Source organism: Gouania willdenowi, chromosome 12 (assembly GCF_900634775.1).
Source record: "Gouania willdenowi chromosome 12, fGouWil2.1, whole genome shotgun sequence".
Classification (NCBI taxonomy): Eukaryota; Metazoa; Chordata; class Actinopteri; order Blenniiformes; family Gobiesocidae; genus Gouania; species Gouania willdenowi.
Genome location: NC_041055.1, coordinates 1,849,561 through 1,875,842, shown reverse-complemented (window position 1 = coordinate 1,875,842; position 26,282 = coordinate 1,849,561). Strand labels below are relative to the sequence as shown.

At 36.7% G+C, this 26,282-nt stretch overlaps 1 protein-coding gene across 1 annotated transcript in view; it reads left to right on the top strand.

Moving 5' to 3' along the window:
* LOC114473613 (AP-3 complex subunit beta-1-like) overlaps window positions 1–17,387 on the top strand; it is a 36,080-nt gene extending 18,693 nt beyond the window's left edge. Inside the window, exons 5-7 of the mRNA XM_028463352.1 lie at window positions 418–515; window positions 3,047–3,179; window positions 17,173–17,387. Of these exons, the coding sequence (XP_028319153.1) occupies window positions 418–515; window positions 3,047–3,179; window positions 17,173–17,326 (385 nt within the window). The 3' untranslated portion in view covers window positions 17,327–17,387. The remainder of the gene's footprint in view (window positions 1–417; window positions 516–3,046; window positions 3,180–17,172) is intronic.
* Window positions 17,388–26,282: the final 8,895 nt, after the last annotated feature.

Sequence of the window (26,282 nt, the reverse complement as noted above, 5' to 3'; positions counted from 1 at the left end):
CTCTTTCTGATTCCAAACATCTAAAATCATTTTTAGTTAAATGTTACATGTTTGTAAAAAGCCTCCAAATCTAAAACTCCTGATTAATTCTCTCCTGTTTCCTCCTCACCATCGTCTTCCTCAGCTCTGCTTCATCTCAGAGTTTCTGACACTAAAGTTCAGCTATTTCCAATCCTCCCAGTCCCTGATTCGCTCTCCCAGATGAAACATCAGCCGGTATTGATCCAGCCCGACTGGGATAACAATTATTCCTGCAGTAATCGTCCCCTCTGAACGTGGCCGATCAATGAGCTTATCAGAAAATCAGTTGAGAGGGAGAATCAATGGGAGGAGAAACGTTTCATAGCCACACTGAAGCACAAACCCTCAATAATAAATGAATGTTTTCTCTGGTTCTGTTTGTGTTTGTGATGTCAGCACCAAAGAGGATCAGTTCAATGTTTCCATTCAGCCGGGTGTAGGAGAGCTGCTCACGCCCTGTACCATGACTCAGCAGGATTTCAGCAAGGAGCAAGGTGAGCCAAAATAAACCAAACATGCAGAAAACACGATTGTGCACCTTAAATAGAAAGAAAATGAAAAGTACTTCTCATTTATATGAATTAAAGTTCAGAGTATTAAGACATAGTGTGGATCAATAAATCAAAGATCATTTTTCCCAACATCAAAAAAAATAAATGTAAATGGTTAAAATCATTCTTACATTTCTGCTGTTTTCACTGAAAATTGCAGCAAAACAATGGCAAAATGATGGTCCATTGTTCTATAAATGTGTTATAAGCACATTTATTTATTCATCTGAATAACATCCACTGTTATCCAGGAACGTTTATTATTATTATAGTCATCTTAAAGATGGAAATCCTTGTTTTAATCAGAAAACTTTTAATAACAATACACCTTCAGCCACTGTCAACACTAATGGACTAACATCACAATCATTCACACTGCACAGGGGGACTAGGCAACGATGCCCACGCTCTCCCTCACTATTCACCATCTTCATAGAACCTTTAGCTGCTGCCATCTGACAAAACACAAATATCCATGGAATAAAAACACCAAACCACCATCATAAAATCAGTTTATATGCCAACGACATACTTGTTTTTTTTTACAGAAACCACACTTATCACTACAAGAAACAATTAAAACAATAGGAACATACTCAAAAATTTCTAACTACTCCATTAATATTTTTTAGGTATTCATGTTATTCATGTTTCCCCCAGGCTGTCAGAGTTGTTCACCCTCAACTACACCCTATTACTCAAAACAATAACAGACACTCTTCTCCATTGGATGAATTTACCACTCTCTTTAATTGGCAGGATAGCAACAATAAAAATGACAATCTTACCAAAAATAAACTATCTCTTTAATATGATTCCATCCAAACCCACTGTTTCCTGGTTCAAATCTCTAAGTTCCATTATCAATAAATATTACTGAAAAAATCAAACACCGAGAATCAAACTTACAACCCTGCAAAAACCCGACACAGGGAGGTCTTTTAGCACCAAACTTCCATCAATACTTCATTGCAAATCAATTACAGTACATATTTAAATGGATGTGTGGCATCAGGAGCAATCAATACCTGGAATACCTCCAAATCAAATCATCCATTAATGCAAAATATAACACTGCAGACCTAGACCAACATCTCTCACGTCCAACTTCAGAATTTGTTAATATAACCTCTACAAAAAACTCCTTTCAAAAATGTACAAAATAATATCTAAACTAGACAGTACCATAACATTACCAACAACAAAATGGGAAACAGATTTATTGATTCCTCCTGATGCCGACTTCTGGAACCACATCATCCAAAACATCTACTCCATGTCAAAACTGAGTCACTGAACACACCTCACTGGGCAGAAAATGTTTAAAATGAGATTCACTTCAGAAATGTGTAATAACTGCACCCTAAACACACCAGACACCTATACTCACGCCTTCTGGCCCCGCCCACCGCTTCAACAGTTCTGGAATGAGGTCACCAAATCACGCTCCTCTCTAATTGGCTGCCACATCCCCATGTGCCCATCACTCTGTCTACCTGGTGACGCATCAACAACAAACTGGAATAAACAACAATAAACTACTCCTCACAGCCCTGACTATCGCCAAGAAAACCATACTCGTTCACTGGAAATCATAGAAAAATACAAAGATCACACACTGTAAAAACGTCCTCATAGAACACATCTCACTGGAACTCTCACCTACCACTCAAACCTCAGGAGTAGAGCCCCTCTCTGTTTGGTCCCCCCTCTTTAACTTTTTACAAACATGAAATAACAGCCCTGGAGTTTCTTGAGAACCAGTTCCCTTATCCCTGACTCATCCAAACCAGAAATCCATTTACATAATACAGTAACTCTATTATTATTTTTTGTCTATTTATTTCTCATCTCCATGGCTACCACATCATTTTTTACTGTACTGTCTTTATTATATATGATGTATATTCATTCTACCATTGTCCTGTCTTATATGTAATATTTATTTATGCAGCTTGTTATATAAATATATATATATAAATATGTATATATATAAACAGCTGCCAGACCATTTTTCCAGTGTGTGTATATAAGAAATCTTTTAATAATCATCTTTTACTTAATTATACACTTATTTAATGTTTATTCTTTCTTTCGTCTTTGTTAACGTTGTAACATAAGCAATTTCCACTTGGGATTAATAAAGGAATTCTGATTCTGATTCTGAAATAAAATGGGTTAAAAGTGACCAAAACTGGTGGAAAAGGTGGTGAAATGAGATTTTAAAAACCACAGAAATTGGTTAAAAGTTGCAAATTAGTGGACAAAAAGAGACGGAAAAAGTAGTAAAAAAGGTTTAAAGTGTCAATATTGGAACAATTAGTTTATCTGGCGACCCTCATCATTTCAGGATGGCGTGATCTTTCCATCCTTTAAATGATCAAATATCTGTTTCTTTTCTGCTGTGAATATTTTCACTGTATTTACCGTCAAACATCGATGATGACTGACTAACGGTGTGTTCGTGTTCTCAGGGAAACTCATGGGAATGAACGAGACGTCGGCGACGCTCAGCGTGTCCACGGCCATTAGCTCCGCCCACGCCGTCAGTAATCAGGTGCTGTCTGTGGCCAATGTGGGCGTGGTCTCCTCCGGCAGTGTCAGCAGGTGAAACGACACACGACAACAAAACAAAAACCAGCGCTCACTCAGGAAGAGGAAGCTGTGAAATATATACATCATGACGACAAAAAAGTGTTAAAATGAATCAATTCTAGCAAAAAATTGAGGGACTTAAAGGGGACATATCATGCTTTTAAATCCTTCCTTTTTTACATATAAATCATACAGTTGTGGTTTATATAAAGCAGAACTGCACTGCTTGGGTCTGAATTCCTCATTATTATAGCTCCACCCCTTTTCTACCCTTTTCTGATGTGCTTCTAAGAGCAACTCGTTTTGGTGCGGTCTCTTTAAATGCAAATGAGACACTCCATACCCCGCCCCCTCTCCAGGTTGCAGAGGTGACACTCGGTTCAACTCCACCCTGTTCAGCCATTTTTGTAGTTTGATAGAAGAGATACAATTATTTAGCGGCTCAGAAACTTTTTATTCACACGTCAACAACGTTAGACTTGTCCATCTAGCCTTACATGTTCCAGCCAGAGTCTGACCCAGCTGAGCGAGATGAAAATGAAGATGATGAACCTGCAGAACCCTAACAAGTGAGCTAACATAAGCACCGAGCTAACGCTAGCGCCAAGCTAACGTCACAAAATGCATGAGACAAAAACGTCAAAATGAAATGACTAATGAAAACTTTAGACTTAAATTAAATCACGTAGGCCATATCATCAAGGATCTAAAACGAGCACACAGCGCTAACATATGAAGACGGTGCAACTGCTAATGCTAACAAAACGATGACAGGGACGTCTTATCACACTTTTTAGCGTTATTTACAGCTTACCGAAGTGCTCTGTTCATTGTCTCAGAAGCAGTCATCATTGAAGTGCTTCACACACATAAAAATGACCTTATCCACAGATGTGGGTACATTTCTATAAAAAATAAAACTCAACCGGGCACTTTGAAAAGGTTCTGATGCTGGGAGACGGTGTAATGAAGCGTGTGGGTTACTACATCCAACAACCCAACATTTTGACTTATCCTCTCATAACTTCAGCATCCTGGAGCTTGGACTACAAAATAAAAGCCAGAAATAATAATTTGGCAGATTGCTCGAAGTGTTGGGCCTGGAGTCGATGTCTTAATTTGGCAGTTCTGCTGCAAATACTGTGACGTTATTGTTCAAAAAACGTAATAGAGAATCTAAAAATCGAAACAGATTGAAAAATATGACCAAAACAGAATATAAAGATATCAACGGAGCACCTGAAGAGATTAATTTGAACTTTTCTGTACTTCTAAACAATCTAAATATACAACAAAATGCATTTAAGGGCTAAAAAAGTGGATTTAACATGATTTGTCCCCTTTAACATTCAGTAATACATAATGTCAGTTCTAATATTATTTATTCATTTTTCTATTTTAATTAGATTTATAGGTCATAATAAATGTTTATTTTTATTACTTGGTATTATGTAAAATATATTAATCATTTAAATCATTTTTATATAGAAATAATGAATAAATATTTATAAATGAAGTGAATTCTCTATATATGTTATACAGAAATATTAATTACATATTTATTTAGTATTTATTATATATTTAATAATATATTCTATTTGAATTAGATTTAAAAGTAATAGTAAATGTTTATTTTTATTATTTAGTTTTATGTTATAAATATAATCCATTTAAATTCTTTTATGTAGAAATAATTAATAAATGTAATATCTAATATTTATTTATGAATATTAGTTATATATGTTATACAGAAATATTGAATACATATTACTTATTAATTTTGTATTTATTATATGTTTAATAATATATATATTTAATTATATTAGACTTATAAATATATTATTTATTACATTTTTATTGATTACTATTATGTATGTCATATATCTTATACAGAAATATTAAATACAAATTAAATATTGTTTAGTGTTTGATAATATCTTCCATCTATTTTAATTATCAGATTTATAAGTAAGTAAATTATTTATTACATGTTTGTTTTTATTAAGTTTACTTTTATTTAATATATTATATATTTAAACAATTTTTGTATGCATTTATAAATATTAATTATCTATTTTTTATTATACAGAATATGTACCTACTTATTGTGACGTGTGTTATGATGTTTAGATGAAATTGTGAGAGTTATTATGGTGGCTGTGAGAGGCCACGCCCACACACAGTAGGAGCTGAGGAGAATGATGGCGTGAAGTCTTTATTTTTTCTGAATGAACTGCGTGCTGATTGGACGCTGGCCTCCCATTGATTTCCACTCACTCCGTCAACGCTCTGCGCCCTCGTGCCAACGTCTCGTCGTGACTTCCTGCTGTCGCTTATTTATGCACCGACATCACCTCCTCCTCCGATCTATAAAGAACCGATGTTGGGCGTTAGAATCTCTGTGGAGACGAGGCGACAGGGGGAGGAAGTAGAGAGAGGAAGAGGAGGAAGTAGAGGGAGGAAGAGGAGGCAGCGACAGATGGAGCAGCTGTAATTATCCGTCAGGTGTTCAGGTGTGCGTGACAGAGGAGGAAGCTCATTAGCACACTATGTGTTCACCAATTACACAGGCACGCGTCTCAGGGCAACATCTGCACACATCTGCACAGCTGCAGACTGGAGCCCACACACACACACACACACACACACACACACACACACACACACACACACACACACACACACACACACCTCAAACCTCACTTTTGGAAGATCAGTCCGTGACTGAAATCATTTCTATTCCTAACAACGATATTAAGATCACCAGGCCTCACATTTTCTATTTAGAAATGTCACAAATTCCCTTTCAGGAATTACACATTTCTGCATCACGTTTAGTTAACAAGTTTGGATGAACTACAGCAGGGCCCGCGGAACGTCTCTGCACCGAATAGCATGCACCACGTTCCCAATAAATCCATCAAATACCCCCTGGTACCCCTGTGGCACATACGGAGTAATGGGCCCCATTCATATATTGGTTTGTCTCAATGATTTGGTACCACCAACTGTTTTGGTGGTACCGAAACAAATAAGAAAACGACTTTAATGAAAATATCCGAAAAAAGAGTCCCCTTATTAAATAGTTTGAGGCATAATCATAATCTACGTTGAATTACCTATGAAACGATATATCACACGACTATGTTCCCATGAATTTGGAAATTACCAGAAATTGGGGGTGGGTCCCCGGGGCCCCATTTCAAAAAAAGAGCTCAGAGCGTCTCATCATATTCATTCATAGAGTATTCATACCAAACTGCATTCTGATCTAACGAGAACTAACGGAGGAGTTGTCATTTGAAAAATGGGGCCCCCTGGCGCCCCCGTGACATGTACGGGGCAATGGGCCCCTTTTATATATTGGTATGGACCAATTATTTGGTACCACCAACTGTTGCAATATTTGACAAACAAATAAATGAGAAATAGACTTTTGTTTTTTTTTCTTTCGGGGCCCCCCCGGGCCCCAAATCAAAAATCGGGCTCCGAGCATTGATGCATACACATCCATAGATTATAGCTACCTAGATCTGGATTAGAACATGAATGAAATGAAAATGTAACCGTCAGTCTTAGAATAAAATAGAATCATTTTATTGTCATTGCACACGCTCAATGAAATTCCACATGCCCCTCCCACAACTTTCATCTACACTTCAAAGCCAATTATGAGGCATTTTATGCATTTCTGTTGTCTTTATATTCATTTTGCTTCTTTGTGCTGTAAGTTTGCAGAGTCATTTTTCATGTTTTTCTTGTCTTTTAGTGTACTTTTGTTGTCATTTTTTTGTAATTTTGTATATTTTTCGGAGTAATTTTGTGTATTACTATTGTTGTTTTGTTCATTTTTGTTGTAGTTTTGTGTGTTTTTGGAGTATTTTCTGTGTTTTTCTTTTATCTTTTACTGTATTTTCCTGCAATGTTGTAATTGTATGTGTTTTTTTAATGTATTCTTGCTTTTATTTTGTGTGTTTTTCTGTCATTTTGTATGTTTCCTTTGGGGGCCACCAGTTTCCCATGTCTGGTATAAAATATTAGAAAAGATTTAAAAAGCGACAGTAATTTGCTGGACAGAACTTAGACACAAAAACAAGGAAACACACAAAACACCCCCATACTGAGGAGCAAAGAGCCTCTAACACACGCTGCCACACTTACCAAAAAAAATAAAAAATCTCTTTCTTGGTCCCATACGAGGACGGACATAGCTGGAAATGATAAAAACTATAAAATGAATTTATTCTCAAGCCACTAAATCAGTGTTTTTCAATCTTGGGGTCGTCTGGAACAGTATGTATTATGTATGTATACAAAATAACTGATGAGAAATACAAATTTATTTCAAATAAAATGCACTACAAGTACATACAGCTTGTCACTAATCCTGGTCGTACATAAACATGATTAAAAACTAATTCTAGAAGAAAAAAATATCTTTGGAAAATACTTAATATCAAAATGGGGTCACGATCCAAAAAAGGTTGGGAACCACTGCACTAAATACGGTTTAATTTCACTTAATTACACAATATTATTAAAAATGTTATCAGCATTACTGCTGATATTTTGAGTAAAATGTTGTAGTCAGACAAAGGGGGTACTTGGATTCAGAAATAAGAGAAAGGGGGTACTAGAGCCAAAAAACCATTGCTTTACTGGATATTTAACACCCTGAAATGGTACCAAACATGATAAATTGGGTTAATAGAGTCAAATCAGGGCTTTTCAACCTTGGGCTCGGGACCTCGTGTGGGGTCACCTGAAATGTCTAGTAAATTATTAAAAAAAAAAAAAAAAAAGACGAAATAAATATTATTACAACACAATCTTATACACCTGTATTATATTGATAAATATATATCTAGTTAATAATAATTATTATTATTATTACATGCAACTTGTGACTAATCCTGTTTTATTTGGTTCAGATGAATTACGTAAACAGGAGAGCGGCGTTAGCCACAATGCTAACCTTTAGCCACTTGTTTAACAGGAATAGTCCCATAGAAATGTGTGACATGATCCCAAAACATTATTTATGAAACCTTTATTTACCACCAAGCGGAGAATCGGCCTCATACTTTGCATGAAATCTGGCATAGCTGTGTGATTGTAGAGCTGTGACGTGTCACCAGATAAACTGATCACCAGTTCAGCTAATACACCATCAGCTAAACCTGTCTTTGTAGCAGAGCCGTTTCATATTTAAATGCAGTCATAATCATGTGAACCAACACATTAAAAACACACTTCAGATGAAGCGCTGCATTCAGGTTCAGTCACAAGATAACATGATCACCAGTGGAACCGTTACATGCACTTTCAAAACTACCAATCAACCCGTTTCCCGGTTAAAATGACATGTTAATGCGTGATATTGTCTCAAAACATGCATGTGTGGCATTTCCGTGTCACGTTGGGCCCAATTTTAGCGAATCAGATTGTTTTTTCTGTTTCAGAATGAAAATTCCATTTTACATTCCTGGAAAATCAAAGGCATTATAACGGATAACACACTTATGTTTTATTAACATCCGTTTAATAAAATCCTGTAAATATCCGTAAAAAAAAGCTCCAATCAGTGCTTCGTTTGTCATCGTAAGCTAAACATGCTAACTTTAGCTTCCACATTCGGTTCTGTTTGATAACTGATCCCTACGTCTAAGATGTAGTATACTGCTGTATCTGCTACTTTATAAAGGCTCAGGCACACACACATGCACACACACACACACACACGCGCACACACACACACACACGCACACACACATACATGCGCGCGCACACACACACACATGCACTGTGGGAGAAGGATCGATCCGATCGGATACACCCACTGAGAGCTTATTGTGGAGGTCATTCTTTATTAAGTGTGATGTGTGACCTTCTTTGGGGACGCCGTTCTTTTTATCCCTCCCTGATTTCACCATTAACCCCCACACACACACATACACACACAAGCACACACAAGCACACACGCTGACATACACATGAAGAAAGCTGAAAAAAACAACAGAAAAATTTAGGAGAAATGCCATTAAAACCAAGAAAAAAGACTAGAATTGGCTCCAAACGCACAGAAAAACCACGACAAATATGCACAGAAATAACAGAAAATTATAGAAAACAACAGGAAAAGACAAAAATGTGCTCCGACACAAAACGACAACAAAAATAGGCAAAATAACAGAAAAATATTTGAAACGACGGCAAATATCCACGAAATGTCCTGGAAAACAGAACATTTCTAAAGAATGCCATTAAACCAATAAAAAGACACAAAATGGCTCCAAATGCACACAAAACCACAACAAATGTTTAGAGAAATGAAAGTAATAGACAAAAAAGTGCTCCAAAAATTACAAAACGACAGCAAAATACAAACAGGACCACAAAAAACACACAAACCCTTTGTTTCTTCCTTGGTTAAAGCTCAGATTGGCCATTTATTATAAATTCTGACATGAATGTTGATCATAATAATGTTATTTCTGTGGACCTGCTGTAATTAAAAAAAAAAAAAGAGCCGCGTTGCCAGGTTTGGTTTTTTATACCCAAGTATTCTTTGTATCAGATCGGATCGTCTCACTGCAGAAAATTACTCCAAAAACACACAAAATAACAGAAATATATTTGAAACGACAGCAAATATCCACACATTGACCATTAAAACCAACAAAAAGTCATAAATTGGTTTCAAAAGCACAGACAACACCACAAATGGAAGATAACAGAAATACAAAAACAACCGCAATAGATAAAAATGTGCTCTAGAAACCACCAAACAACAATGAAATACACAGAATTACTGAAAAATCTGCAAAACAACAACAAAAATATTCTTCAGAAACACAAAACGACAACAACAACTAAAGACACACAAACCTTTTCTTGTTTCCTGTGTTAATGCTCAGATTGCTGATTATTCTAAATGACCAATAATCATAATAATCTTATTTCTGTGGCTCCATCTTTGCACCTAGCGCTGTAGAAGCTACGTTGCCAGGTTGGGTGTTTTTTGTGTTTAAAGAAGGCAGTTTTTAGGATAACTTGGTATATTTTTGATGTTTTAGTCCTAAGAATTCTCCGTATCAGACATGTTTGTGTGTGTTTTACTGTGATTGTTGTGATGTCGCGTCCTGCTTCATCCCTCCGTCCACCAGCAGGGGGCAGCACTGCTTCTTTCTGCAGCAGGAGGCTGTTGCTGATGGGGGGGTGTGCATGCCACAGAAACACAGAAATTGATTGCTGGAAAGGAGAATGGCAATAAATCAAGCAGGAAAGCAAATGTAGAGCGCGCTGTTGGTGTTTATGTCTAAACAGGCGGAATAGAATAAATGTGCTCTATTTTTCAGTCCGTTTGAAAGCAAATTTGATCGAGTTGTGCATGCATTGCCAATTCGGCTGGTTAGAGGCTAATTTTCACAACAACAACCACAAAATAACAGCAAAAAAAAAAAAAAAAACCCACTGCGCCGGTTGATTTATCAGCTGTGCTTTCTCTTTCCCTCACACTGCCATTAATTATTGCTTTAGAGACTCTTTTCTTTTCCACCATGTTGAGCTCTGTGCACGTGGGAATTAACGCCGTCAAACCGTGTTTTTCAACCTTGGAGACGTGACCCCCATGTGAACGTGGTGGCCTGAAATGTTTAGTAATTAATTTTATTATTTTTTTTAAATACTGATTAAAATGATGTATTTTTTAACATTTTAGTTATTGTTATTTTTCAAATGAAAACACAACACACCATCATAAACAACTGTATCTTATACTTTCACTTTCTCAAATATAAATGGAGTTTGAATAAAATGCAGTGGAAAGAGAAAAATGAAATAAATACAGTATAAAAATATCTGGGATCGCCAGAAATTTGTGATATAAAAATGGGGTGGGGGAGGGGGGATGAACATTAAAAACATCATTTCCAATAGATAGAATTTAAAAAACCAGATAATTAACATACAACACATTTTCATACAATAAATAATTTTGAATTAATTAATTATGAAAAATTTAAAACATAAGAAAATGATTATAATAAATGTAAAACACTGAATAAATCACAGTTTATTTTGTCCTGCAGTGACTTGTTTAACATCATTTAACCCAATAGATTAATTCATACTTTATTCATGTCCTGATTGGATGAAAACCTTCAAAGGATCCTACATGTCGTGTGTGTGTGTGTGTGTGTGTTGTGTGTTGTGTGTGTGTGTTGTGTGTGTGTGTTGTGTAATGTCGCTGTGTTTATTTGTTTCTCTTCATCCTCAGATGATCACGATGAGCCAGGAGAGCGTTTGTCTCGGTCTTTTCAAAATAAAAGCCCGCTTAGTTACAGAGCTGCTTGATTCTTTGCTCTGCATTCGTCTTCAAACAACTAACATTTAATCATTTGAAAAATAAAACTAGTCTGAAACACTTTGTTACATTGAAATGTGACTCTAAATGTTGTCGACTAAACGAGTCCTTTGAGGGTCATTCTTCACACTTTGGTCTCCAAAAATTCTGATAATTTTACAAATTGTTACAAAATTATTCAATCGTCACACTGTAAATGTTAAGTTTGATCTGATGAATACTTTCTGAGATTTGAACAATGTAGTGAGGGGTGTGTCCTTATGTTTCCTCTAAATAGTCACAAAGTCAGTGTGTGTTTGGGTCTGGAACATGTTCAGTAAACTACTTAGCATATGTCTCAGCTCCCTGTAATGTGATCAGCTTAGAGCTATGAACATAGACTGTTCACATCACTGATGATTAGTCACAGATATGCATTGGTTCTAGACTCACACGCTCTGGAAATATGAACATATACTGTTTTTTTGTTTTTTTTTTTACTATTTTCATTGGTCCATAACTGCATGTGAGAATGTGAGAAAAAAATTGATCTGTTTTAATTTATAGTATAAATGTTATTCTTTATTGGGATAAAAAAACTATTTTTCTTTCTGCAACTTCTTTATTTTTATTTAGGTTATTTCTATAGAAGCATATCACATTCACTGTTATTTCTGAGTAACTCATTTTTTAGTATTTTTTCCTAGATTACGGCGTACGCTGCGCCTCGGCTGCACGCCGTCATTAGCATTTCCTGATGCTATCTTCAGTGACCATTTTTCAGTTACAATTATGTTTTCAATTACCCATGTTCAATTACAATTTGATTAGCATTTTTTAATTTAATTACAATGTTTTTTGTATCCTTCGAAAGTCTATTACAACTATGTTCTCAATTGCTAAAGTAAAATTATAATATTTCACAATTACTGAGCCTTAATTAAATAACCTAATAAAAGTTAACCTTCCTCTTGTGTTAGCTTTCTGTTAGCATCTCTAATGCTAACTGCTCCTAAATCAGCTGTAAAATACACTAAAAACTATAATCTATCATCTAATTTATTTCCAATCTATTGATGAACTTGTTACACTTCCTAATCAATGAAAATATAGGTTTTAATATTTTAGGAGTGGACATCTGAGTCTGTTTTGTGTCATTGTACCCCTAGATTTACATTTTATTAAATGGTAAAATGTGTGAAAGCATTGAACTGTAACATGGTTCCACAGTTTTGCATTAAATTATAATTGACCGTTTTTATAGAATTTTTATGGCTCCCTTACTTAAACAAAAGTAAAAAAGTATGCGCTAATAAATGGACTAAAGTAAAATAAATGTCCCTTCAATAATAACAGGGTTTGTAAAACAGCAATTCCATTTCTTTTATTTTGGTAAATGTAAACAAATTAAATGTGTGGAGAATTTAGCACTCATAATAATAAATACAAACCCAGAGCAGCTAAAACATAAACACGCTTACCATAAACCTGTCTTCTATTTTTTCATAATTGTAGTGCGTGAGACATTTGTTCAAATGAGTCGTGATTCAGTTCAAAGATTCGACTCTTTAACCCGGATCTTTGATTAACCCACTGACTCTTTTCTCAGTGTGGGCGACGTCCTGAGCTCCGTCCTCCGTGTGAGGCTGGATGTTAAGGTGATGGTGGTGGTGCTTCCCATGCCGAGGTGCATTATGGGTAATTGCAGAGCGATGCTTTGCCGCAGCTTCTACAGATCGATGTCAATCCAGCGTCTCTAAGTCCAGGCGTTAGCTTTGCTTTTCTCTCATAACGCTGCAATTAATCCAGCGTGTGGCACAGCACCAGAATAGCAAGCGCCCGTTTACTCCTGCTTGACCTTAATCTCCCCTTATCTCCCCTTATCTCCCCTTATCTCCCATTTAAAGAACAAATTGATGGTGTTTAAGGCACACACGCACTCACATTCCCTTTTTCTGCTGCTTTGGTTTACGGACACGAGTTAACAAAAAGCCACGAGAATGCCTGAACGCAGCGTCTCCTGAGTGCGCCTGAACGCAGCGTCTCCTGAGTGCGCCTGAACGCAGCGTCTCCTGAGTGCGCCTGAACGCAGCGTCTCCTGAGTGCGCCTGAACGCAGCGTCTCCTGAGTGCGCCTGAACGCATCGTCTCCTGAGTGCGCCTGAACGCATCGTCTCCTGAGTGCGCCTGAACGCATCGTCTCCTGAGTGCGCCTGAACGCAGCGTCTCCTGAGTGCGCCTGAACGCAGCGTCTCCTGGGTGCGCCTGAACGCAGCGTCTCCTGAGTGCGCCTGAACGCATCGTCTCCTGAGTGCGCCTGAACGCATCGTCTCCTGAGTGCGCCTGAACGCAGCGTCTCCTGGGTGCGCCTGAACGCAGCGTCTCCTGGGTGCGCCTGAACGCAGCGTCTCCTGGGTGCGCCTGAACGCAGCGTCTCCTGGGTGCGCCTGAACGCAGCGTCTCCTGGGTGCGCCTGAACGCAGCCTGGGGGCTGGTGTTAACTGAGAGAGTAAATGATAGATTTATATCCTAAATCCATTAGCAGAGCCACGGGGGGGGGGCGCTCCACGCCTCAGGGCGGCTGACAGAGGGAGCCGACTAACACCTGGATGGTTAGCGTTAGTAATAGAAACATGTGCGTGCGTGTGTGATGGAGGGTTATCATTAGTTAGTGACAGAAAAAAAATACACAAAACAAGAGCAAGAATACATTAAAAAAATACAAAGAATTACAACATTGCAGGAAAATATAGTAATAGACGAGAAAAACACACAAAATACTTTAAAAGCACACAAAACTACTACAAAAATTAAAACGACAACATAATTACACAAAAATTACTCCAAAAAATGCTAAATGACACAAATACACAATGACTCCAAAAAACATATTTTTGACAGGAAAAATACACAAAAGGACAACAGAAATGTACAAAATGCCTCACACTGAGCAAGACAACAAACATACACAGAATGTGAGAAAAACACACTAAATTACTATGAAAACTCTTTGTTCTTTCCTGTATTAATGCTCATTATTCTAATGCTGACGTGAATGTTGATCATGTGACCCTCTGATCAAACAAACACTTTTTTTTTTCAGCCCTGCTGTGTTAATAGTTGCCGACCTCTGTCTTAGGGGTTTGCGATGGCACTACAGGGGGAAATGAACAAATAAAATGAGTGTTGGTCCCTCCCCAGACGTGATACGACCATAAATGATAAAAACTAACTAAAATAAATCTATTCATGAACCACTATGTGGGTTTGCCTGACATTTCTGACAAATTGAAATAGCTTTTTGAAATTTTGTAGTTATTCTTTTTTTTTTTTTAATTAAAACAAAACATAATCTTAAACAACTGTATTTCTATACTTTAACTTTGTGAAATATAAATCTAATTCAACTAAAATGCGGTAAAAAAAAAGGTTAGAAACCACTGTATTAAATACTGTTTATTTCACTTATTTACAAAATTAGATTCTTTAAAATGTGTATTATCACTCATTTATTTTATTATTATGATCCATAGATGTTTTTGAATTGTTTTCTAAGTAAAGCTACTGTATATGTTTTATATTACTGCACATTTTCACCATATTTTCCTATAGTTTAATGTGTAGCAAGAGTTTTAATAATGCACAAAACTAAAATCACTTCTGAAGCGTTGAAAAAAAACACAATTATTTACTATATTTATCTTCTTCAATTTCCATTAAGAATTTGTAATCATCTTTAGACATAAAGTTTGTAATAATTTCAAAATAAATTGGCACTCGTCGATAAAGTGCAGCAAAGCTAAAGCTACATTTACCTATTTTTATTTATTTATTTGTTTGTTCATGTGACTGCAGCTCAACTCACCATCATTTCATGGATGTGAAATTAAATATCAGTATAAAGTGAGTTAACATTTATTTCTTTTTGTTGTTTATTTTTAAATAGTTATTTTTATTACTTTATTCTGTATTTTATTAATTTCTTTATTTCAGTCATTCTTTGATTCTTATTTACATTTTTATAGATTTATTTTATTTTTCAAGCAGTTGTTTTCATTTATTTAGTTTTTATTGTGGTTGACATTTTTTATTCATTATATTTTATTCTTTCACTTTATTTTGACAGTTGTGTTTACACACGTACCTTTTGCACTACTTTGGTTAGTTTCCTGTTAGCTGTTAGCTTCCTGTTAGCTGTTAGCTTCTTGTTAGCTTCCTGCTGGAGTGTCTAATATTTTAATTAAGACTCTGATTGACTCCCTCTCTTGTGTTGATGGTAATTTAGCCCCTCCCTGGGGACGCCCCCCGCCCCTTTGATGGCCCCTCTCCCCGTCTTTAACTCCTGTGTGCTAATTGGTGAAGGCCTTCTCTTCACGGGGCCGTAGTGTGTGTGTGGGGGGGTCTTTGTTGCCTTGATGGAGCACTAAACGGAGGCAGATGGACGGGTGGCTGGGGTTGGGTGGGGTGGTGGGGGGCTGGGGGTGTCAGGCAGGGTCACACCCTCTGTCTGTGTCTTGTTAGCTCTCAATGGGAAACCATGTGTGCCCGTGAGGCAGAGACAGTCGCCACGGTAACGGGAGTGGGATTCCTCCCTGTGGACCAGAGAGAGCTGGTGGGACAGAGCAGTGACCCCCCCCCCCTCATCATAGACACCCAGAGTCCATAAAAAGGCCCTGATGGATCTGAGCTGCTATAATAGACTGTTTAGTCCCCCCCCCCACACACACACACACACACACACACACGCACCCCCAACCTGAGGATTTATGGTGGACAAGTGTGGACTGACACTGAGAACAATAACTAAATAAATAAACTGTATTTAAAGACTAAATGGATCAGTTTGAGGTCAAACATGAATGTGTTTAAACTGATCAATAATATACTGATCATATCTGATCAATAAGTGACAGATATTATTCCAGTGTTTCCCAACATTTCCACAGTCCCGTACCCCTTCATACCTTTACCCTGAGCCCACGTACCCCCTCCTCCTCAACACTTATAACATAATGATGTAATGTCATATACAGTGTAGCACTACAGTGTCTCTGAATTTTACCTATGCTGGTGAGGAATAATATATAATAAAAAATGTTTCATAATAATCTGTAAGCACACAGTTATGTCCATTTTTGAAGTAACTTTGCTTCTTTTTATTATAGTTTTGTGTTTTTAGTCATTTTGTTTTATTTTTATTATAGTTTTGTGTTTTTAGTCATTTTGTTTTATTTTTATTATAGTTTTGTGTTTTTAGAGTCATTTTGTTTAATTTTTATTATAGTTTTAGAGTTTTAAGTGTAATTTTGTGCATTTTTATTGTAGTTTTGTGTGATTTAGCCGTCATTTTTTATCTTTATTATAGTTTTATGTGTTTTTATTGTAGTTTTGTGTGTTCTTATTATAGTTTTGTGTCTTTATTTTGGGGGCTACATAAAATTTGATCGTGTGTGTCACTTCTTTGTGAGTTTTATCTGTGAAGTTTGAATAAACCCAGGTGTTCTTGGTCCTGGTCTGCTGTGGACCAACATGTTCTCTGCTCAGGACGTTTACGGTTCTGTGTTTTTTTGAATCGTTTTGTGTATTTTATCATAGTTTTGTGTGTTTTTTCCACACATTACATCTAGCACTGAGCTAACGGAGGCTGTTTCCTGTCCTGCAGGTTTGCAGCTCGTACCGTGAGCAGTGGAGCTCTGGTCCTGGTTTCTCTGGAGCTGAAAGAGTCCAGCTCAGCTTTGCTCACCATCAACACAGAGAAGAGTGTCATGGCCTCCATGTTACTGAGAGACCTCAAACAGGTCCTCACACACGCCTAGAATCACTGTCAGTTTAAAGTCCAACATTTCACTTTTTTACATTCCTGCATCCAAGTGTTTAAGTGCCTTCAGAAAGTCTAAACAGATGTTTTATCTCCATGTCTCAACAATAAAGATGTGACTTTACCAAAACAAACTGTTTCTATTATTTATTTACTCCTTCCTGTGTCAGAATTAAAAGAAATATGTTTTTTGTTTCCCTGTAAATGTATGTTTGCATTGGTTTTTATTTTTATTTTTGCTCATATTATGTGGTATTGGAGTCATTTTGTACACTTTTCTATAATTTTGTGTATTTTTGTATATTTTTCTTGTGGTTTTTTAAATATTTTTCTGTCCTTTTGTACATTTTTGGAGTAAATTTATGTGTTGGCCTTAGTTTTTGGTTGTTTTTTTGTTATTGGAGTAATTTTGTACACTTTAATTTTGTGCATTTTTTTGTGTCATTCGTATATTTTTATGTGGTTTTGTATATGTTTTGTCTGTAAATGTATGTGTTTTTGCTTTGTTTTGTGTGTGGATGTTTTTGGAGTCTTTTTTTTTTTTACATTTTTCAATGTTTTTATATATATTTTTGTCCCATTGTGTCTATTTCTGTTATTTTGTGTGTTTTTGCTTTGGTTTCATGTGTTTTTCTTGTTATATTGTGTGTTTTTCTTGTTATATTGTGTGTTATGGGAGTAATTTTGTCAATTTTTCTTCAGTTTTGTGTGTTTTTGAAGCCATTATGTGTCTTTTTCTGTTTCTGTATATATTTTTTGTCGTTGCGTGTTTTTTTTTTTTAGTCTCAGACACCCACGCTGATCAGTGTCGCTCACTAAAATACAAACAGAGTAATTAACTGCCTTGCTACAGCTGTGACTAATTATCCATCAGAAGCGCTCCCTAAACCGCCCTCCCCTGTCTTTGTGCTGTATACGCACAAAGCTCCATCGCGTGTTGTCGTCACTAAACACAACGATTATTTCCTCACTCGGAGATGCAACGGAGGCTCCGCCCCTTTCTTCCAAAATAAAACTCCAAACCTCTAAAGTCTACGAGTCATTGGTCGACTCATAATTCTTCACTTCTTCCATTCAACGTGTTGTAATTTCATCTCAAAAATCTTGCGATGCTGTCTGCGCTGCGTTGCCAGTTTGGAACGATGATCATGCACAAAAATGATCAAAAATTCACCAAAATGTGGCCTGAACTTCCTCCTTTAGACACGATCAGATCAACCCAACCTGGCAACGCAGTTGTTACGTTTCCATTCATGCAGATTTTTTGTTCCCAGAAAAACACAAAATGACAGAGAAATACCTAAAATGACAATTAAAAATTCACAAAATGTCTACCAAAAATGTACAAAAAAAGCAGAAAAATACCCAAAACGACTATAGAAATGCACAACATTTTTCCAAAAAAAAACACACATTGTCAAAAAATACTATGACACAAAAAAAACTATAATAGAATTGCACAAAATAACAAAAACACAAAATCTTTGTTTCCTATGTGTTTATGATCTGATTGGTCATTATTCTAATCAATGTTGATCATGTGACCCTCAGATCAGATATAATCATGTTTGCTGTGATTAGTTGCTCGTCTCTGTTTAAAAGTACCTCATTTGGCCTGAAAAATTGTGAAACTTGTGTAAATTATCGTTTTTTTGTAAAATTATGTCTGTCATTTAAATTTCAATTTTTTTCTAAATAGTTTTGTGTGTTTTTGGAGCCAGTTTTCTACAGGAAACAACAAATAGTTTGTGTTTGTTTTTTTAATATATTTTTGTTTCATTGTGTGATTTGTCATTTGTGTGTGTGTGTTAGTGTCTGTGTGTGTTTTTCAGTGTTTTTTTATTTTTATTTCCATTCATGTGTGCTTTGTTTTCCCTGAAGGTGAAGGACAGAACAAGAACATACCTGAAACACTAAAGTACAGTAGTGTGTGTGTGTGTGTGTGTGTGTGTGTGTGTGTGTGTGTGTGTGTGTGTGTGTGTGTGTGTGTGTGTGTGTGTGTGGTGTGTGTGTGTGTGTGTGTGTGTGTGTGTGTGTGTGTTGTCTTCTCTGCCTCATAAACTCATCTCTCTGAAGGCCGTATAGTGAACACCTGTTAGCTCATCTGTCACACGAGCTCCTCTCACATCCATCACTTCTCCCTCTGAGCTCATTGGCTCAACCAGCTGTTCACACACACACACACACACACACACACACACTGATCAGGTTTTAGCTTCCACTGATATTCAGAGCTTTATTGTAACTTTGACTTCCTGTTCTCACACTGTTTACGTCTGGTATGTTTCATATTTCCTGTGTTACAATAAACAACGATGTGCTTTATCACTCTTTCAAACTAACTTCTGATTTTTAAGTTTGGAAAACTGCTGAAAGTTTGATAATTATCCTAGATCACGAATGTCAAACCAAAGAAAAAAAGAAATGGCAATAAAAACACAGAAAATGCACTAAATATATATATATTTTTTTAAACACCAAACAACTAAAAAATAATTATATTCCAATAACACATGGAATGGCAACAAACACACGTGCGTGCTGCGTGTGTTCTGCGTGCGTTCTGCGTTTGCTCTGCGTGCGTGCTGCGTGTGCTCTGCGTACGTGCTGCGTGTGCTCTGCGTACGTGCTGCGTGTGCTCTGCGTGCGTGCTGCGTGTGTTCTGCGTGCGTGCTGCGTGTGCTCTGCGTGCGTGCTGCGTGTGCTCTGCGTACGTGCTGCGTGTGCACTAGGTGTGCTTTGGTTTTTTTCTTTGTGGTTTTTTTTAGTTTTTGCTTTGGTTTTGTGTCTATTTTTGTTATATTGTGTTTTTGTTGTTGTTTTGTATGTTTTTCAGTATTTTTTTGTACATTTTATTGTCCCCTTGTGTCTATTTCTGTTTTTGGTGTAAATATTTGTGTTCTTGCTTTGGTTTTGTGTGTTTTTGGGTCATATTGTGTGTTGTTAGTCATTTTCTGTGTGTATGTTGCCGCACATGTTTGATATCTTTGTCCTTCATCTCCAGCTTTATTTTTTAGTGTTTAGTTTCAACTGTTTCTCTTTTCTTTCATATTTATAAAGTCAAAGAAGTTTGCACTTTATTCATCCAGCAGATAATTCATAATATTACGTCTGTATTGTTGAATTGTTTGTCCTAAATCTGGACATATTTGGTCACATACATCTTTTTTATTCGTTGACTTTAGGCAAAGCTTTGCTTTATTTCCTCTCACATTTGAACACGTGGCCGTACATTTAGACACTTCACTGACTCTAATGTTCCCTGTCCTCATTCTTCTCAATCTGCTTTTATTCTTTTGCTCTTTTGGCTCGTAGACGTTACTTTAAAATGGCCTCCGTGTGTGTGTTTGTGCCTTTAAAAGGTACTAAACACGCACTCTGTGTTTTACCTGAGCAGCTAAAGCAAACATTGCTAATGAAGAGACAGGGTTTCAAAATAAAAGCTTTGATTGGGCTTTAAAAATCACTCAAGTCCATTAAAAAGTGATCGGCTTCATTAGACACACACACACACACACACACACACACAGAGGTTAGAATGAGTTGATGTAAGTTAATAAGTTAAAAGGGCAGATGGGAGGGAGAGTGCAGGAGAGTGCTCCGCTCACCCAATTTATCCCCATAAAGGATGTCATTAATGAAGAGCTGCTCGCCACAATAAAAGCACCCTGTCATTAATGAAGAGCTGCACGCCACAATAAAAGTGCAGCGCCTCCAACACTTAGCGTAGCGGTGCTAACACTTAGTGTAGCGCCTCCACCACATGATGATAAAAGCCTGTTTCCAGCGTTCATTAGAAACCTTTCTTCTTAATTTGCTGCCGTTGGCTTGTGTGTGTGTGTGTGTGTGTGTGTGTGTGTGTGTGTGTAAACATCCATCATACGATATGTTTTATTAGCTATGTGCTAACGTTTGTAGTCCTAAAGAACTACAATGCTAGCGTCTCGTTAGCGTCAGAAATCATTTATAAAATCCTACAAAAAGTGAGGATAAAGAACACAACATGTTGGGCGAGCGTGGATCAGTGGTAGAGTGGGTCGTCCACTAACGGAAGGGTTGGGGGGTTGAATCTGAGTCATTGTTTTTGTGCCCTTGGGCAAGGCACTTTACCCACACTGCCTTGTATGAATGTTGGTGGTGGTCAGAGGAGCCGTAGGCAGCCACGCCTCTGTCAGTATGTCCCAGGGCAGCTGTGGCTTCATTGTAGCTTACCACCACCGCTATGAGTGACTGGTGTGAATGAATAATAGTTTCTGTAACTTCTGTAACATGAGTCTCATCCTGATGCTAATGCTCTGTTTATTAAACGCCACTGCTGCTCCTGACCTATTGGAGGCCCCGCCCCCATGAGCCCTGGCCCCGCCCCCATGAACCCATCGTTCCGGGCGTGTCTGATGGACTCTGAGCTCAGTTAAACGGGCATCTCATTGTCACGCTGCTGCACACACACAGGAGGGTAGGAGCAGTTTAGCATGGCTTTAATCCCCTGAGAGGGCCCTCAGAGGGGCGTGGCCCCCGGGGGCCTCGCGCTCACTTAAATGCTTTTGGAAAGCTCCTTTTGTTTGTCCCACGCACACGGCGCTGATCCTAAATAGAAAGTGACGGGGCTGTAATTGGAGAGCTGTTGTCATATGGAGATATTTGAATAGAGATGAGGGAGCGCTGCTCTTCAGGACCACATGGGGGCCTCTGAGGGCCTCTGAGGGCCTCTGAGGGCCCGGGGATTACATAAATGGACTCAATCGACCAATTAACACTTTAACATGCTGGTTAACATTTGAAAAGGCCCGTTTCACTCCTCCAGGAACCTTTGTCCTCTGCTCCATAACAGATGTGTCCGAATACTGAGAGGATTAGCAAAGAGGAGGATGTAATCCAGTTAGGATTAGAACTACAGACCCCACAACACTACAGACCCCACAATGTTAGAACTACAGACCCCACAACACTACAGACCCCATAATGTTAGAACTACAGACCCCACAATGTTAGAACTACAGACCCCATAATGTTAGAACTACAGACCCCACAATGTTAGAACTACAGACCCCACAATGTTAGAACTACAGACCCCATAATGTTAGAACTACAGACCCCACAATGTTAGAACTACAGACCCCACAATGTTAGAACTACAGACCCCATAATGTTAGAACTACAGACCCCATAATGTTAGAACTACAGACCCCATAATGTTAGAACTACAGACCCCATAATGTTAGAACTACAGACCCCATAATGTTAGAACTACAGACCCCATAATGTTAGAACTACAGACCCCATAATGTTAGAACTACAGACCCCACAATGTTAGAACTACAGACCCCACAATGTTAGAACTACAGACCCCACAACAAATGATCTTTTTGCATTTTTCCAATATTAACACTTCAGGCTTTAAAGGAAAAGTTCCTAAATAAACACTTTCTAGTAATAAATGTCTATTGTAGATATGTGTAATCTACGGCCATGGGGCCACATTCGGCCCTCAGTCTAATTTTGTGCATGTGGCTCCGCCCCCTGTGATAAAAGTCATCCATGTCTGCATTAATTGAATGAAACTTTGTTTTTATAAACAATGAAAGTCAAACTAAGTCTTGATGTGTCGATGATGTTCCATCATTTTATAGATAATTTGGAGTTTTTGTAGATTTTTATTGAGAAAAGGTTAAAATCAGTGAAATCTGTGATGAGTTCACGTCCAGTCACAGAGGAGATGATTTCCTGACAAGGTTACACGCTGCGTTTGTTGGGACTTTAACGTCTCTAATCACACCGTCTCCTATTGTGTGATTTATTGTGTGATTTATTGTGTGATGTATTGTGTGATGGTGTGAGTGTTGGCTGTGATTAAAGCTGCACTTTGAACGTGTGTAAACGGCCTTTATTTATCACCGGTGCCACGGACCCCCACAGCGGAACAGTGGCTCCCCAAATTGAAATATAGCAGAGTTTACTCTCCTGATTAGGTGTGTGTGTGTGTGTGTGTGTGTGTGTGTGTGTGTGTGTGTGTGTGTGTGTGTGTGTGTGTGTGTGTGTGTGTGTGTGTGTGTGTGTGTGTGTGTGTGTGTGTGCACTAATCTGTGTCATTTTGTGTCTTTTTTACTTTGGGGGCCACACAAAATTAGACTGAGAGCCACTTATGGGCCACGGGCCACCAGTTGCCCACAGAAAACAACAAAACGTTTGTGTGGTTGTTTATATTGTTGTGTTTGTTTTGTGTATTCGTTTCTGTTTTGTTGCTGCAAATGTCTGTGTTTTTGCTTTGGTTTTGTGTGTATGTGTGTTTTTTTTGTCATATTCTGTGTTATTGGAGTCATTTTGTATATATTTTTTGTTCCTGTGTCTATTTCTGGCCTTTTGTACATTTTTGGACTAAATGTATACGTTTTAGTCTTGGTTTTGTGGTGTTTTTTTGTCATATTGTGCGTTATTCAAGTAATTTTGAACAATTCTCTGTCAGTTTGTGTGTTTTTGGGATCATTTTGTACATTTTTCTGTGGTTTTGTATATATATTTTTGTCCCATGTGTTTTTTTCCATCCTTTTGTATGTTTTTGGAGTAAATGTATGTGTTTTTGTTTGTTTTGTCATATTGTGTGGTTTTTGGAATACTTTTGTACATTTTTCTTTAATTTTTTGTGTTTTTGAAACCATCAAAAATCCACCAAAATCCACCAAACTGCAGCTCAGGATGATTTAAAGCCTTTAAAAAATGAGTCAAAGTACATCAGAATAATCCAGAAAAACCTAAAACTGACACTTTTTACTGATTATATTAATAGTTTATGGTTTTCTGCAAACATTGTTTTTTTAATGTATGAACAGAGAAAAGTTGCACAAGAATTGACACGTTTCACTATTTGTATTTATTCAGTTATTTGCTAAAATGTGTTTTTCTACATAAAGAGAAGGATTTTTTTTACATAAAAAAGAGGAGAATAGCAGCACAAATGATAAGTTGTAAAAAAAAAAAACGAAATGACAACAAAAATACTCAAAAAACACAAAAAAAAAAATCCACAAATTAATACAAAAAATATGGAAAACAACAACAAAAACAAGCCCTAAAACACACAACACTACAAAAATACACCAAATGAAAAACAAAAACAAAACAAAAATACAGAAAATGACAAGAAAAATCACTAAATGATTACAAGAACACAAAACAACAACCATCAGGTGCAAAATGAGAGAAAAATGCACAAAAATATGGAAAAGGACAACAAAATATTCACAAATGATTCCAAAAACACATTAAGGCAACAAAAATGCACAAAATTACTCCAAAAACACACAAAAAGAAGAAATATGTAGAATAGCTGTTACTGTATATACTGACGTTTAAGCATTTGTGTGTGTGTTGCATGTGTTGATAATCACATATATAGTTTGTTTATTAGAGATTAAATCAGATATTTGTGCTGCAATGGTTGGAGGTGGTGCAGAAAGTAGCAGTGAGTGAGGAAGAGGAAGAGGAAGAGGAAGAGGAAGAGGAGAATGTAGATATAAATGTTTTGCTTAACCAGAGGAAACACTGAGCGTCGTTGATCCATTAAAGTCATTTATTAAAAGTCATTTACTGTGTGTCATTGAGCTGAGTAATGCTGAGGAGAGCTGCAAATCAGGGGGCCAAAGGGGGCCATTGGGGGCCCCAGCAGGGGCGTACGGCCCTGACACAAGGAATTAGGAAGAAATGAAGAGGCTTGTTCATTCAACACTTTCTGCTGCCTCATCTTTTCTCACTATTGAACTTCTATGTCCAATAATGAAGCTGGAGAAGCAGCACTTTGTGGTGCGTTCAAGTGCAAATCCTCCTTTTCTTTCTTTTTCTTTTCTTTCTTTTTCTTTTCTTTCTTTTTCTTTTCTTTCTTTTTCTTTTCTTTCTTTTTCTTTTCTTTCTTTTTCTTTTCTTTCTTTTTCTTTTCTTTCTTTTCAAAGTTTTGTCTTTGATTTATCAAACATTTCAGATTTAAAGTCATTTATGGAGAAAAAAACCAACACGGCTCCTGTGGCGTGACACACACACACACACACACACACACACACACACACACACACACCACACACACACACACACACACACACACTGAGGAACCTTGAAAGTTAAAAAATTAATAATTAAAAATAATAATAATAATAATGTCATTAATATTATTATTATTATTATTATTATTATTATTATTATAATAATAATAATAATAATAATAATAAAAATAATAATAATGTCATTAATAATATAATAATAATAATAATTATTATTATTATTATTATTAATAATAATAATAATAATAATTCACCAACCTGTGCTAAAATAAGAACCAAAAAGACTAAAGACTTTTATCACAGGGGGCGGGGCCACAAACATGTGATTGCATCTGAGGGTCACATGATCAACATTCATGTCAGCATTAGAATATTGACCAATCAGAGCATTAACAAGCTTTGTGTGTGTTTCTCTTATTTTGTGAGTTTTGGTTGATTTTTGTTGATGTTTTGTACATTTTTCTCTCATTGTTTATTTCTGTGTGTTTTGAAGTCATTATTTTATATTTTTCTTTTGTTTCTGAATATTCATGTTTGTTCTTGGAGCAAATTTGTGTATTTTGTTTTCTTTTTTGCAATTTTCTGTAATTTTTCTTTTCTTTTTTGTTTTGTTTTGTTATTTTGGAGTCATTTTGTGCAAAACAAATTGACTGAGGGCCGAATGTGGCCCCTGTTGCACATATATCTACTATAGACATTTACTACTGGGAAGTGTTTTTGTCTACAAATGTTTCTCTTAAAGTGTAAAGTCTTAATATTGGAGAAATGCAAAAAGATTTTTATTTATTTAAATTAAAAAATGAACAAATATATCCTTCAAATAGCTGTTTTTATTCATAGAATAGCTCAAAAATAACCATATTTAACACATTTCAACAGGAATCAGTTAAAAGATTAGTTTGTGTG